Source organism: Lotus japonicus, chromosome 2 (genome assembly GCF_012489685.1).
Source record: "Lotus japonicus ecotype B-129 chromosome 2, LjGifu_v1.2".
Lineage (NCBI taxonomy): Eukaryota > Viridiplantae > Streptophyta > Magnoliopsida > Fabales > Fabaceae > Lotus > Lotus japonicus.
Window position 1 is genome coordinate 44,162,597 of NC_080042.1, and position 16,749 is coordinate 44,179,345.

General features: G+C 39.2%; 2 protein-coding genes across 2 annotated transcripts in view; one reads left to right on the forward strand and one right to left on the reverse strand.

The window, feature by feature from the left end:
* LOC130738068 (glutathione reductase, cytosolic) overlaps positions 1–12,235 on the forward strand; it is a 32,632-nt gene extending 20,397 nt beyond the window's left edge. Inside the window, exons 14-17 of the mRNA XM_057589967.1 lie at positions 9,700–9,813; positions 10,199–10,298; positions 11,113–11,166; positions 11,856–12,235. Coding sequence (XP_057445950.1) covers positions 9,700–9,813; positions 10,199–10,298; positions 11,113–11,166; positions 11,856–11,951 — 364 coding nt within the window. The 3' untranslated portion in view covers positions 11,952–12,235. The remainder of the gene's footprint in view (positions 1–9,699; positions 9,814–10,198; positions 10,299–11,112; positions 11,167–11,855) is intronic.
* On the reverse strand, positions 7,140–8,408 carry LOC130738069 (uncharacterized). The gene is made up of 2 exons (XM_057589968.1): positions 7,484–8,408; positions 7,140–7,262 (listed from the first exon to the last, which is right to left on the reverse strand). The coding sequence occupies exons 1-2, from the start codon at positions 8,313–8,315 to the stop codon at positions 7,252–7,254; spliced, it is 843 nt and encodes a 280-aa protein (XP_057445951.1). The 5' UTR covers positions 8,316–8,408; the 3' UTR covers positions 7,140–7,251.
* Positions 12,236–16,749: the final 4,514 nt, after the last annotated feature.

Here is a 16,749-nt window from a genome sequence, read left to right on the forward strand (position 1 = left end):
CACATTAGAGCCCCTTCTTCTAGAGTAAACATGTTAAACCTATCATCGAATTAGTGAATTAGTTACAATGTTATTGAGGCACTGTTATGCCAGCTCAGCTTTGACAGCTAAGCTAATTACTAGATGTTGAAAACTGTAAATGAGAAAACTGATTAACATTGATTTGTAAAAGCTACAGATTCAAGAGATTACATCAGTATTTATAGAAGAGCACTTAGCTTGTTGATCAAGCTAACAATCCTAACTGATTCTGTTATGACAGCTGTTATGACAGCTCAGCATAACTAACTATGACAGCTAACACTAACTAACCCTATAACTGACTGCACACACAGTCAGCAAGCTAACTAACAGTAGCTTCTCTTACACGTTACATAGTGTACTCTAATAGACCCCCTCAAACTCAAGGTGGTGAGGAAAGGATTTTCTCAGCCACATGGAGTTTGGAACGAAGAAGCTCAAACCGGGTTGGAGAAAGAGCCTTGGCAAAAATATCTGCAAGCTGGTCTTCAGAAGGAATATGGTGAACAAAGAGAGAGCCATTCAGCACCTTTTCCCTGACAAAAAAGATATCAAGCTCCATATGCTTTGTTCTGGTGTGCAGAACAGGGTTGTGTGTTAAAGCCACAGCCCCCATGTTGTCACAGAAAACTCTAGGAGAAGAAAAGGGGACCTTGAGCTCTTGCAACAAAGATTGTATCCAAAGTAACTCAGCAGAAGTATTGGCAAGGCTCCTGTATTCAGCCTCAGTACTGGACCTAGCAACTAAGGTTTGCTTTTTGGAACCCCAAGACACCAAGTTAGGACCAAAAAACACACAAGATCCTGAGGTGGACCTTCTGTCATCAGGGTCAGAACCCCAATCAGCATCACAAAATGCAACAAGAGGAACTGTAGAGGACAAGGAACAAGGCTTGAGGTGAAGACCATGATGAATAGTACCCTTAAGATACCTTAAAATACGTTTGACAGCCTTCCAATGATCTTCTAAGGGCTGGCTAAGAAACTGGCAAACTTTATTCACAGCAAAACTGATTTCTGGCCTTGTGAGAGTAGCATACTGCAGGGCACCAACAATGGACCTGTACAAGGTTGGATCTGCAAAATAATCAGACCCATACTTGCTCAACTTGGCACCACCAATCATAGGAGTAGAAATACCCTTTGCTTCCCCCATTTCAGCTCTTTCAAGTAAATCATGTATGTACTTGGTTTGAGTTAAAAGCAAGGACCTATCTTTCAAGTGATGAACCTGAACTCCAAGAAAATAATCAAGCTGACCCAGTTGCTTCAGAGAAAATTCAGAGTCAAGATTCTGCACTACTTGCTGTACCAAAGGCAGAGAATTGCCAGTAATGATGATATCATCCACATAAACAAGAATGTATATGACTGAACCTTTTATGTAAAAAGTAAACAAGGATGGATCACACTTGCTAGGTGTGAACCCATACTTAACTAAGGCTGACTTTAACCTTTCAAACCATGCTCTAGGGGCCTGTTTGAGGCCATAGAGAGCTTTGTGTAGCTTGCACACAAGTGTAGTATCTGAATTCTGAAAACCAGTAGGTTGAGTCATATAAACCTCCTCTTGGAGAGCTCCATTAAGAAAGGCATTATTCACATCTAATTGGTGAATATGCCACTGTGTTAGGAACCAGGAAAATAGCAAAGTGTAGTAAACTAGAATATGATAGATGTGCACTGAATCCTCTGGAGAATACCCAGAAGCAGTGTTGCAGGGAAATTACAGGGAAAAGTAGAAAGAAAACAGAAAAGATAGCAGAGGCAAATTCGAGAGTGCCTCTATTCTCTCCCAAGTCCAAGCCTAATCCAAATTCAAGCCTAACCTCTCTCTCACACAATACATGCTTATATAACCCCAATCTCTCTCTCTTTCCCACTACCTGCACAGCTCATGCCACCTCAGCAGGTGGTTACACCTCTCGTGGGAATTGATTTGGTGCATTGCACCTCTTCCTCTTACTTCCATGGACTCTAGTAGTATTGGGCCTATCCCTAACAATTGGGTTCCTATCATCACTCCCCCCCTCAAAACATCCTTGTCCTCAAGGATGGATGTGGAAAACCCTTCTTGAATGTATGTTGCTGCCCCCAAAGTGACCTGTAACAGCCTCCCTTTGATCCACTTCCCTGCAGAATCTGAATAAGGACTATAAAATCTACCACCTGGATCCCATTGTTGAAAATATGTGGGCCAAGTTGTTGTTGAAAAATCAGAACAGCCCCTTGAATTCCAATGTGTAAAACAAGACAAGCTTCGGGCATATGCGAGACCATAATTTCCCTTTGATTCCACCGCCAAATCATCTTGGTCCAGCAGATTTTGCCCTGTAATCAGTCCATGTAATGCAACCAGAGAACCTAGAATTGTTGTCATCACTTGTGCAGTCTGTATTGACAGTTCATTCTCTACTAAGAACATAAGTGAAAGAGGTTGGTTTTGCTGTGGAGTTGCCAAAACCTTCTTCAGCTCATACTCCTCCATTCCCATGCTCAATATCTCCTTAAAATTCCCATGAGAACCAACATTGAATGCCTGATAGGGTTCCACAGCTAGTAACCTTGATTTATGAAGTTGTGACAGAGAATTTAGCCAATTTCCAGTCAGCAATTCCAGTGGTCTTTGCAGCTGATATGCTTGAGCACTTAGTTGATCTTGTACCTTCAGAATAGTACTCAACATTTCAGGTACTAGCTCTTCTTCTAACCATGATACAAGAAGCATGTAGCAGTATTCCCCATTATCAAATATATAATGAGCCCACAAATCCTTGACTCGACCAGTAGTAGAGTCACCATGAAAAATCAGCCCCCTACTTCCATGCGAACAAAAGTGAAAAGCACTCAAAGTACTCCCAAAAGGTTGATGCCATGCAATATGTTCTTGCCTTCCCCTTATTTTGTTGAACTCAGTAACTTGTGAATCCCAGTTTTGAAATTCAAATTCTAATCCGGTAGAGACAATGAGCCAACATGAGGCAACACTTGCTGACCCAATTGTTGCTGAAAAGTAAGAACAACCTCCAGGATCCCAATGTGTAAAGCTCAAGTCAAATGAGAAAACCCAACTTCCCTTAGAGCCAACATCAGCATTTAAATTCTGATTAGGTGTCTTATCTAATGACCCTAATTCATGAGGTTGCAGCTTCAAATTTTCCCAATAAATGACTATCACTTGGCAATGCTTCCAATTCTGTTCAAGTCCCCACCTCAGTATATGTAACTCAGTACCTGGGAGAGCCCAATTCCTTAATTCCCTTTCATTAGAAATAGTAGGACGACACAATGTTGTAACAGCCTTATGCACATGGGTCAGAGTTTCAGGAAATTGGTAAAACTCCAAACTATAACTTGGTTTTCCTTGCCATAAGCATGACACCACCATGGTATCTAAAGTTTTGGGTGAGTGTGGGATTTTCTGCATGTTTGCAATTGCTAATGAAGATGAAACATGGGTACTTGCAGAATGAATCTTATAGAAAACCAGCTTCATCTCTTCCATTTTGTCCCTGCCTATACAAGCATCACGATCAGGTGGTTGTGGAGGCGGCCGCTTGGCACCCTTTCCTGTGTCAACCACCATTTTAGTATCATAGGGTGGTGTTTCCAGCAGAGATATGACATCCACAAACTGGTAGTTCATCACAGTACCAACATCAGGGTTTAACAATTTAAACATAATAATAACCCACATATTGGATGTCCCTGTTCTAAGTTGGACTTGCAGAAATGCTTCAGACTCCTTTTTCTTTTCATTAATTTGGGCTTGTAGACATGCTTCAGCTTCCTTTCCAATATTTTGGGCTTGGCCCACCTTTTCTCTTCCACTAGTGTGTCCTAGCAACTGGGCTAGGCTCAAAAATATCATTTCAACCTGAAACCTGTTGCTAGTAGGGGCATGTGTCATTTTTACAATTTCAGAAGATATATTTTGTACACCATGATTCTCACCCTCTAACACGTGTTTCTCTTTATTTCCAGTAGCAAGTAAATACTTGTCAAACAATTTTGTGAAAGTAGGACAACCACTCACCTCATGGGCCAGGCCCATTAGGCTGGGAGAAGAACCCAATCCGTACGGTTTCCATTTTGCCCATGCACTTGCCTTCAGACTTCTAGAGACTTCTGCTACCTTCTCTCCCATTCTCGTTGCCGGTGTGGCTTGATTCTCCGACCCCGACGCCGCCGTCGGTGGGGTGAGCGCTGCCGGACCAACACCACTGTCCATGGATTCCGGTGGCTTAGGTGGTGGCCGCCGCTTAGCCACCTCGTCTTTGGCATCTTTCATCCACGCTGCAGTAGCTCCGAACTTCCCGCCGGCTCCGCCTCGAACATAACAATGACCGCCATGGTACGGAGGTTTTGGAGGTGGTCGCTCAATCACCAGTGCTCTTGTTTGCACCTTCGTAGTTGCTTGGTCCACCGTCTCCTCCGCCGCCGTCGTCAAAGTTTGCGCCGCTGTAGCAGCACCACATTCTGTTTGCTCTGGTAGCGTCAGTTCTATCTTCCCTTCTGGATTCGTCTTCCCCATCGTTACCTGAGTTGTTAAAACTGTTGTCACTCTTCTTGATTCCTCAAGAGCGTCACTGATTTGAAGTTGTGCAACCATCGGCTTCTCTTCTGTCGCAGTTTCGTCGTCATCCTTCGGAACGACTTCACGCTGATCACCCCAGTAGCCATTGGAATGGATCCAATCTTCACACCAATTTCTTCTGATTTCCCGGTTTTCTTCCTTGGCTTTTCTGGCGTCATCCTTATGAATTTCTTCTTGTCCAGGAATTTCTTCCTCCTCTGAATCTGCAACTAGGTCTGGCAGATACAGTTCCGATTCTGGTTCGAATTCTCTCAACAATGCTATCACAAAATCCCACCATTTTGCCCTCTGATTTCGTTTTTTCCAGGAATACCACCAAAAGAGCGCATCACGCGCCAATGCCTTCTCCGCCTCTGAGAATTTCTTCTCTTCTGATATTCCCTTCGCCTCACAGTACTGCTCCACGGTGATGATCCATCCATAAGCCACACTTCCATTAAATTCTGGAAACATCTTCGCGAATCAATGGCTACCACAGCACCTAGATCGGTGCTCTGATACCAATGTTAGGAACCAGGAAAATAGCAAAGTGTAGTAAACTAGAATATGATAGATGTGCACTGAATCCTCTGGAGAATACCCAGAAGCAGTGTTGCAGGGAAATTACAGGGAAAAGTAGAAAGAAAACAGAAAAGATAGCAGAGGCAAATTCGAGAGTGCCTCTATTCTCTCCCAAGTCCAAGCCTAATCCAAATTCAAGCCTAACCTCTCTCTCACACAATACATGCTTATATAACCCCAATCTCTCTCTCTTTCCCACTACCTGCACAGCTCATGCCACCTCAGCAGGTGGTTACACCTCTCGTGGGAATTGATTTGGTGCATTGCACCTCTTCCTCTTACTTCCATGGACTCTAGTAGTATTGGGCCTATCCCTAACAATTGGGTTCCTATCACACTGCTTGGTGATGGCCAAAGTGAGAATAAGTCTGATTGTAATAGGTTTGACCACTGGTGAAAATGTTTCTGAATAGTCAAAGCCTTTAACTTGATGATATCCTTTGGCAACAAGCCTAGCTTTATACCTATTAATGGTTCCATCTGCATTCTCTTTAATTCTAAATACCCATTTGCATCCAATAGGCTTCCTATCCTTAGGAAGAGGGACCAAAGTCCAGGTACCATTAGCCATCAAAGCATCATATTCTGCCTGCATTGCAGTTTGCCATTTGGGATCCTTAAGAGCCTGTTTGGTAGTTGTTGGTTCTGCCTGAGTAAGAAGCAAGGTGGGGAACAATCTAGGCATGACAATGCCAGACTTGGCCCTTGTCTGCATAGGGTGAACATTCCCAACTGGTTGAGGAACAGAACCAGCAGAAGAAGATGTAGATGACTGATGTCCTTGGGCTGCTTAACCAGAAGAAGCTGAGGGCAAGGGAGAATGCATGGGCTGCTGCTGGACAGAAGAAACACTGTCTGCATTGTGCTCAGGAGAAGGTGCAGAAATAGCAGCAGCAGTATTAGGTTGCTGAATGTGTGCAGCAGCAGGTATGAGAGGAATAACAGAAGACAATCCTTGTCCAGAAGTTGCACTCTCATTAGGATTAAACAGTGCATGATAGGGGTATGTAAACTCATCAAAAATGACATCCTTGGAGATGTATATCTTGCCTTCATTGTCCATGCACTTGTAACCCTGATGTGTAGAAGAGTATCCAATAAACACACAAAGCTTGGATCTCAAAGACAACTTGGAGTGAGTATAAGGTCTGAGATGTGGATAACAAGCACAGCCAAAGACTTTGAGAAGCTTATAATCAGGTTGCACCTTGAAGAGCTTAAAGTAAGGACTAACATTGCCCAAAACTGAGGTAGGCAATCTGTTGATGAGAAACACAGCTGCAAGGAAAGCATGATCCCAAAACTGATATGGCAAATGAGCATGTGCTAGCAAGGAAAGACCTGTTTCAATTATATGGCGATGCTTGCGCTCTACACTACCATTTTGATGATGTGTGTAGGGACAAGTAAGCCTATGAACAATCCCTAACTTAGTGAAATAGGGTGTTAAAGGCTTAAATTCTGTTCCATTATCAGTTTGAACTGATTTAAGTTTTAAACTGAATTTTAACTCAACCATGGCTTGAAACTGAAGGAAAACAGAACATGTATCAGACTTCTTCTTAATGGGAAAAATCCAAGTAAAGCGAGAATAGGCATCAACACAAGTAAGAAAGTATGAAAATCCACAAGAGGACTCAATGGAAGCTGGTCCCCATAAATCAGCAAACACAAGTTCCAAAGGAGAATGATAAACAGTACTAGAAGAATGAGAAGGTAGTCTATGTGATTTAGAGAGACAACAAGCTGAACAAACTGTAAATTTTGCTTTATTAGGTACTGGAATATTACAACTATTGAGAGCTGAATGCAAAGCCTCATGATGAGGATGTCCTAGTCTAGAGTGCCATAAACCATAAGAGGTTGGGCATACAATAGTAGATGATTTATTACTAGAACTAGGAATAGTAGAACTAGGGAAAACAGCTGACAAGGCAGAAACTGAATCTGAAAAAGCAACTGGAGGCAAGGAACTTGGAACTTGAACAGAAGATCTCTTGGAAAGAGAAGGAGTGTGCATGCCTTCAAAGACATACAAGCCATCTGGACCAACATGACCTTTAAGAAGAACCCTAGAGGTGACCTGACATTTCACAACACAAAAAGAGGAGTGAAACTCAAAGTAAACATTATTATCTCTTGCAAATTTACTCACACTAACCAGATTTTTGGTTATATCAGGAACTAAAAGCAGATTTTTGAGAGTGAGTGTGGTGTTAGTATGATAGGGAGAGGGAAAGGAAGCAGATCCTATAGAGAGGATTGGCAAACCTTGTCCATTCCCCATGAAGATGTGATCATTACCAGCAAGAGAAACACTATCTGAGACAACTGATGCATCATTAGTCACATGGTGAGTTGCACCAGAATCAGGGAACCAAGTGCTCAGATTTGCTGAGGCAGAAGAGCCTCCTGCTTGTGATGAACCTGTGATCATAGCTTGAGGTGGTCTTGCATTGTAATTTCCAGGTCTGTGCCCTACACTTGTGAACTGAGAAGAGGATGAATTATTCCAAGGTGTACCAGCAAAAGGATGAAAACCAAACTGCTGAGGACCAAAAGGAAATCCTGGAAAAGAGGAACCAGGTCCAGAGTATTGTTGTTGTCCAAACTGAGTTGGATTTCCAAACTGAGGAGAACCACAGTAAGGAGAGAAACCAAACTGAGGCATAGGAACCATAGGGAAATTAGGAAATTGCATTCCATAGCCTGAGTTCATGCCAGACATGCCAATAGAAGGAGTGGAAGATGCACGATGATAGCAGATACTGGCATCATGACCATACTTCTTGCAGATCTGACATTGCACACTGCGATTGTTGCCTCTGCCTCCGCCACGTCCATTGTAGCCACCGCGAGAGTTGTTGCCTCCGCCACGTCCATTATAACCACCACGACCACGCGAATCAGAGAAACCACTGCGCTCATCACCGCGCTCATCAAAGGAGCGCTCCTCATAGGAAGAATCGACGGAACTGGAAGCATAATTTGCCTCAGAAGGCACCGGCGACGGCGCCGACGATGGAGGTTGCGTCGCTGGCGGCAGCGAAGCCTGCGTCAGCAGCGCCGATGGAGGATTCGCAGTAACCTGACGAGATCGAGCGCGATCTAGCCGCGCTTCATGCGCGATAATCATTGCTTCGATCTGCGAGATTGAACTCGGTGTTTCACGATTATAGACAATCGTTTGGAGATGACTGTAATCCTCTGGCAAACCATCAAAAATTGCTTCCAAGTGTTCACGATAGGAGATTGGATCTCCAATAGTGATCAACGCATTAACAATCGACTTGATACGTTTGAGATACTCGGAACACGACTTCGATCCCTTGGAGATGGATCGAATTTCAGATCGCAATTGCGTTGACTGTGCGAGAGAGTGTGCTTGGAAGAAATCGAGCACTGCCTCCCACACTTGCCACGACTGAGAACAGTTCACCACCGTAGGAAGCACCGATGGCGAAAGAGACGAGAGTAACCACGTGAACAGAGCAGAGTCTTGCTGCTCCCAGATTTGATATGCAGGATTCTCCACTGCATTCACACGATCTTCTTCACTGAGAAATCGTGGTGGAATCTCAGGACGAGCAAGATAACTCTGCAATCGATGCGTACGAACGATCCCTTCCACATGCTGCTTCCATGAAAGAAAATTCGTATCATCAAGCTTCAGTGAAAGCTTGTGAACAAGAGTTGAGGAACTCAACTGTGGTTGAGCCACTGCAACTGGAACGGGAATCGGAATCTCAGGAGCTTCTTCAGCCATGGTGAAGAAAATGAAGAAGAAAAATTTGAGAAGAGAGACCTCAAGGATCGTACCCTGCTCTTGATACCATGTTGAAAACTGTAAATGAGAAAACTGATTAACATTGATTTGTAAAAGCTACAGATTCAAGAGATTACATCAGTATTTATAGAAGAGCACTTAGCTTGTTGATCAAGCTAACAATCCTAACTGATTCTGTTATGACAGCTGTTATGACAGCTCAGCATAACTAACTATGACAGCTAACACTAACTAACCCTATAACTGACTGCACACACAGTCAGCAAGCTAACTAACAGTAGCTTCTCTTACACGTTACATAGTGTACTCTAATACTAGAGTAACTAACTCCATAACAGTAACTAACAGTTACTTAACAGAAACTATATCTGACTATATATTATACTCTAATAATCTTGGTATACATTCTGGAATTGGGGTTTAGGGAGAGTGTTGGGTTTTTCTTTGGGGTTTAGGGAGAGTGTTGGGTTTTTCTTTGGGGTTTAGGGAGTGTCTGTTATCTCTTGTATTTTCCTCTGATTCGCAAATTGGGAATTAGGGTTTTCATCATTGAAATAATATCAGTTCTTGGTTGGGTTCTATGAGTTTCCTTTGCATAATAAAACTTGCATCTGTTATCCATTTTGAACATGTTAACTTTTGATAATATATCTCCTTCCTTTCTTCTACCAATCTTACCTCTTAATGTTTTGTTGGATTAATATGTTGCTCATTCTTTTATGTTGTTTTGCAGTATTCCACCGCTTTCTGTAGTTGGTCTCAGTGAGGAGGAAGCAATAGAGCAAGCAAATGGTGATGTGTTGGTTTTCACATCGTCCTTCAATCCTATGAAGAATACCATCTCTGGGTAAGTGCAGTTATCTGGAATCTTTATCCATTGGCCTTAATTGGAAACAAATTATGTACAGTGTTCATGATAACTTGGATAAGATAACACTAGTCTTTATATGGAATATGCTTGGTACATACATTTTATAACCTCTGGACATACATCCATTCCAGTTATGTAAATGTGCTGGCCTTCTAGATCCAGTCACCGTTGATTTTATTTATTTACATCATGGAAAATTTTGTGTGGGATTTTAAGAAGCAAAAATGATAAATCTGGATTTATGTTGGTCTTTATGATCCTTCTTAGCTCTTCAGTGCACTGACCCAGCATTACTTATGTTTGTTGCTGCATGTCTTTCATTTTTATTTAATAAAGTTCATTGCTGATACTTTTCATATAGGCGACAAGAAAAAACTGTTATGAAGATTGTTGTTGATGCTGCGACAGATAAAGTTCTTGGTGCTTCCATGTGTGGGCCTGATGCGCCTGAAATCATTCAGGTATTCTACTGGTTTCACATTTGCTGCCAGCTATGAAATTCCTATTTAATGCATTTTTTCTTGCTCCTTGTATTTTAGCTTTTCTGTTATTTAAGATTATATGATCTTAACTTTCTTACTTCGCTCCAAATAAAAACCATATTTCTTTTAAAAACGACGATGTTTATTCTTCTAGACGGTATTGAACTTTCCCCCTTATTAGAGAATACCAAGTGGAGACTCAGAAGTCCCACACTGTCTAGATTAGCTAGGGTACAAATGTATATATAATAAAGAGCACACACGCACAGTCGCACACCCGTTGCCTTAAGCCTAAGGTTTTGTGGTGGTGTGTGCTTCTAACTTATAATTCTAACACCCCTAGCCAAATTAGCGGTGATAATAATGCTGATGATGTATTTATCTATTATATGTTTTTTTTTTATAAGCGTTTATTTATTAAATGAATAGTTTTATATTATACTTCTAACAAGCTCCGTCATGCAAGTTCCCTTTGAGCCTCAAGTGTGGACATTACATAGGTCCACCAACCTTGTGTGCTGAAATTTAACTTTTTAGTTGAATAGGAGCACCGTGTCTTCTAGACCTCTTGGTCATATTTAAAGGGTTTAATACCATGTCATGAACCAACTATCTTAGAAGTTTAAAATATTCGATGAAGACATATAAATGGTTTCATATTATATTTCTAACGCATCTTATTTGCTAGGCAATATGCTAGTTTATGGGCATCCTTCTAGAAGTTATTGCTCATTGATTTTGCTCTAATTAGTTCTCTCTATTAATTCGTGATATTTTTACTGGTCATCAATAGGGCATTGCTGTTGCATTGAAGTGCGGAGCTACCAAGGCACAGTTTGACAGCACGGTATGTTTACATATTTGATTTATTGTTCCCTTTTGCCTTTTGAGGGATGTGGTAGGAAAATGTCACTTAGAGAGTCAGAATAAATGCACATCTAAATTATGCTAACATTTCTGAAGCCTGTGCTCAAGAATGTCTTCTTTTAAAGGAAAACACAGTGTTAGAAGGTATATGGTGCAATGGTTTTTTAGATTTTGTACAATGTTAGATGATACAGACAATGCTTCAAAACGTATGATTTTGAAATTATTGAGATAACGGTAAACAGATTTCGAGAGAAGAGGGTGTATGGCATCTGTGCATCATGATTCATGATATTTGAACAATTGAGAGATAAGAAAGAGCAAGTAAAATGTGCTCCATAAGATTTACTAGTTACAACCATACCTGGTAGCTACAATATGAAGAGATAAAAGGTGGATTATCAAGAATACTAGAGATCAATAAGATCCAATAAAAAGTAGTAGTCCAAGTGTGCAATCCAGAATCTAGTGTGTAGTAGTAAATCTTTCTAGCACCAATCATGATGGTCATCCTCTACATCACCTACCAAGTTTTTGCACTATTCTAATGGTAGTATAAAAGAGTTTTAGTCTCTCTAATTGCAAGTTTTCCTATTCTTTCTATCTTCATGACACACTTCTTCGTGTTAATATACTTTCTGATTACGTCACTTGGGCTCTTTAATCTAGGTTGGAATTCACCCATCGGCTGCAGAAGAATTTGTGACCATGCGGTCTGTGACAAGGCGCGTTACTGGCACTGCCAAACCCAAGACAAATTTGTAGAAGTGTAAGTTGCAAATGACATCTTTTGGCGACCTTAGTTAAGATAAGTTCTCTAGGACATCTTTTTTATTACCTGGGAAAGGGTTTTTACTTTGCTTATTATTCAAGTATACTTCACTGTTTAATTCGTTGGTTAGAATAAGTGATTTTGGCTTCCACATTTAATTCTTCAGTTTTGTGGAAGATATTATTGACTAGTCAGTTGTTACTTCGTATTGAGTTGAGTGTGCTTTGCTTACAGAATTTTTCGTAAAGTATAGACTATTTATTATTTCTTTTGTCAAGCGATCTTGCATTGAAAGGCCTGCCAAAGGTTCTACAAGTGAGAAATCCGGTGTAATTGAATGCAATGTAGTTCTCAATTTGAAAACATTTTTTGAAAATGGGGTTAAATATGTTCCACGTCTTTCTTTCGAAACTAAAAAATGGCAACTCCAATAAGTGTTATCTCCTCATGTTATGTCTTTCTTCATAAATTTTCTTTCACATACTATTATTAGTAGGTAAATGATGTCATATTTATAATTTCTGTTTTTTTAGGAATTTAAATATTGAATAATTTTATATTTTTAAAAATAACTGCATGACATTTAATGCTTACTAATGACATGAGAATAATTAACATTAGAATAATTAACAAAAGTCAATTGTGATTTTTTTTTGAAAAATAACTACTGTATTAATTTGACATTTAATGGTTACTAATAACATTGAAATAAGTAGCCAAAGTCAATTGAGACTTTTTTTAATCTATCATATTAATTTGACATTTGATGGTTATTAATGACATTAAAATAATTAACCAAAGTTAATTGGGAGTTTTTTTCCGGTCACTTCAAAATGGTATAAAGATAGACATATGTTTGGATATTGATACTTCTATCTTGACATTTTTGTGTTTTTGACTTTTTGTTATATTAATGTCTTTTTTATTGTGCCTTGTTTTTACGGATCGGATCCCCTCATGTGGGATATTCACATGACCATGTCATGTGAGTAGATCTAAATCATTCCTTAATTTTAATTGAATCTGACGGTGGTTATTATTTCATAATTAATTTTACAATCTTCAATTGTTGTTACTTGTTACTATTATCGTGACAGATGAGAAAACCCACTACCCAGCCTCACCCTCAACCATCGTCACATTCAAATTTGTTCCTTGTGTCTTCTTTGTCGGTTACACCAAACTCCACTGCAATTCTTGTAAAACATCGTCCTCTTCCAGGAGCCTGTGCTTCTTTCTTCCTTCTCGTTGAATTTCCCCAATCGTGGAAACCATCGATGATGCAATATATCCTTCTCCTCTTGGTCCTCTATTGTGGGTGTTGAAAAAAAACAATGGATTCTTTTAGCAACTTGGTATGTAATCTAGCAATTTATCTTTCCGATGTAAAAATATTATAAGAAATAATCATAACTATTAAAACAAAAGACTTTGCCAGCATACATCTTAATGGTAGAAAGGTCACAATTTGTTCGTTTCGTTGTTGCTTTTAGGGTTGCTTCTATTGACTTATTTTGCTTAGGTTTGGTTTGTTTATGTCTTTGATGTATAGTTGACTTATATGAGAGGGTTGATCATACTTATTATTTTCATGAATGAAAGTTGTGTTTTTCGGAAGAAAAAAAACTTGCGCAGTGCGCGTCTTGTGTCTAACATTAAACCGCTTATTCATTTTCTACTTTAGACTATTATTGAAGAATAATTTGTCTCATTTTTTATTTCATTTTATGTAAACTCATTCGAATTTCATCATTATAGTATTCATTTTACTATGAATAACACAATAGTCAAAAATTTAACAAACATGATACTATCATGATGGAAGTAAAAATTGTATTTTGTTGAACAACCAATATATTATGAGTGAACGATAAAATATAAATAGGCATAAAGTAGAAGTTGGACGATAAAAAATGCTTTCAAGATGGGGCAAAACCAAGCACTAATTTCTTTCCTTTTTTAGTTTTTAGGATTTTAACAAATTTTACAAAAAATTTATTATTTTATAAACCCAAGATTATCTAATTTTCTTTCATCTATAACTCATTTAATATTACATCTCTGACCTACCACCGTTTATTTTCAACTATCATAATTTTCCCTAATCACTTACCAATAACTATTATTCTCCTTCTTTAATATAATTCAGCATACTTCCAAAAATAAAAATTCAGCATCAAAGAAGGGCAATTTCATCAAATTATATATCAATTCATAATTTTTTAAACTGTGTGCATAACCACCTTAAACAATAAAGGGATAGGGATTATTCAGAATAGTTTTTCTTACTACCAATTTTTTTGAATGTCTTAATTTAAAATAAATATCATTTTATTATAAAATATTTTAATATATGTCAGAAATATATTAAAATAAATATCATTTGATTACATCTAGTAGTTAATAAACTTTCTTGTTATAAATGCAGAGAAATTAAGCGAAGTACTCAGCTTATGATATACACAACCTTTTTAACTTTTTTTGATATTATAGATTTGTTATTGACTTTCTATTTTGGTTAGTTTCTATTTTACTTCGGTTAATGGCATAATAAAACTATAAAATCACTCAATGGTAAACAAGATATGTTTGTCTCAGTTGTAGACCACATTTCATGAGTACCGTAATGACAATGTACAAGCATAAAGAGATGAGAACCATATACTTATTCACAGCTATTTGGAGGGTATCTTCCGCCAACTTAATACATTTTTTCTATATTCTCCCTTTACTAACGTCAATAGAGTCATATTGCTTTAAAGGAGAAACCTTCATAAACCCTCTTCCAGTTGGGGTTAGCCAAATGAGATTGATTTGTTGTTTCCTCAGTAGAACTAATATGCAGTGGTATGAGTTTCTAATGAAGATAAATGGTAAAAAAAGTCATTTTAATTGGAAAGGGCTAACAATAATAAATGGTTGTTGTGGGTTTACAAATTGTGTCGTAAGTCTTAGTTTGAATGACAGGATGAGGATTCCTAGTCCAATACTTCTACAATTGAGACAAACATTGTCTGTACCTAACATTTCCCAGTCATATTCTCTGAACAAACTCAAAGTATTTAGGATTGGAGAGTTCCACTCCAAGGTACTTAAGTGTACATTCTACGACCACCACACAATAGGCAGCACGAAAGGTGGCATTGATGGTAGAACCCTCACATAGAACACTTTGTTCGATGATTTCCTATATTTCCAACATATATTCTTCGATTGACACACTCCAAAAAAAATCTTGGAGCAAGAGTCCATCTTGAGAGAAACGGCGAGGGTACGAACCAATACTTTCAGTATAGTGTTATTTGGAATTCGCCTCTAAATGAATTCCACCACCCAATTTCCCGCATCACCAAGAGGTTGAATTTAAGACCCGGAATTAAATAACTAGCTTATTTATTTAATTTTGTAATATTAATTAATTAAGTGTTTATATTCTATTATTTTTATGTTATTTTCATGACTCGAATTTAATTACGAATCATGGAAATTATTTAAATGGTAATTAATTTCATAATATGTTTGATTATGACACTATAGTCAGTTTGAATGTTAGCACGAGTCGTTTTTGTAACATCCCTAAATCTCAGGGGTTGCTTTATTAATCTTTTTTCAAAAACGTGGGTAAATTTTAGCCGAAATAAAAACATTCTTGAAACATAGTTTAACAATAAAGAAGTAGTGACATGAGTAAATAGACTGAATGATTCATTTTATTAATAAAAGCTTTGGAAGCGTACAATGATTCTTTCAAATTAAATACATAATCATTAAACTAGTGTTCGACCGCCCCCGAGCCAACACAACAAGAAGGTCTCTAGGTTAGGTTCGAACCCTATAAACAAACTCGGCTCTCCCCCAAGAAAAGACTCAATTATCACACCCAATACCCGACTCATAGTCCACGTGCCTCCAAGGCCTCCTCTGATGCTTGCATCATATTGTCATGTACCCTTTGCTCTTGCCAATCCATAGCTGAACCATCAGTCACGAGGTCGATGTCCCAAGCCTTGTCGTCGTCTACATCAAGCAAGTATAGGGTCGCATCTCGACTGATCACACGCGTGCTCGTTGTCTAGGCGTTAAGCACCCCAAACAACAAACAAGAAAACAAGCAAGGGTCAACTTCTACCAATCACAAGTTCTTCCCTAAGCTAACATTCACAAATAGGGGAACTATATTCAGCTCTAGATTCACAAGCGTGGGGAACTAACTCAAAGTTCTAAGTCATAGTTAGTCGATGCTCGTGCAGATGTATGCAGACGCTTTGGATATCCATCAGCTGATCCCTCATGGAAAGACAGGACGAACACGACTCCACGATCGGGGTTGGACTCCTCCAACGCACCGCTGCCCAACAGCTTGACAATCGAGGTTGGACCTCTCCAACGCACTGCCGTATCACGTTCGTCCTTTGTTCAGGTCCATACCTTGAACGTCACCACCGACTAGCCCAATCCAGGCATTAGCCGTGGCCAACCAAGCCCAATCCAGGCACTTGGTCCACAAATGCATGCCATGCAAGTCAGTATCGCTTGGCCCTAAGCCTTTCACGTCTATCTCATTTGAACATAATCTCATAACATAATAACTGACATGCGTATCAATAAATGAAGCTAACACCCTAGTCATATAAGCATGTTCATAATAACAATAGCTAACATTTATTGCATCAATAATCATATAGCATTTCTAGCACATATACCATTGACAACCCTAGCATCATGCTTTCTAACAATAACAATCACAAAAAATATCTCTAGGCTGAGGCCAAAGTGCCCTTACTAGCATAT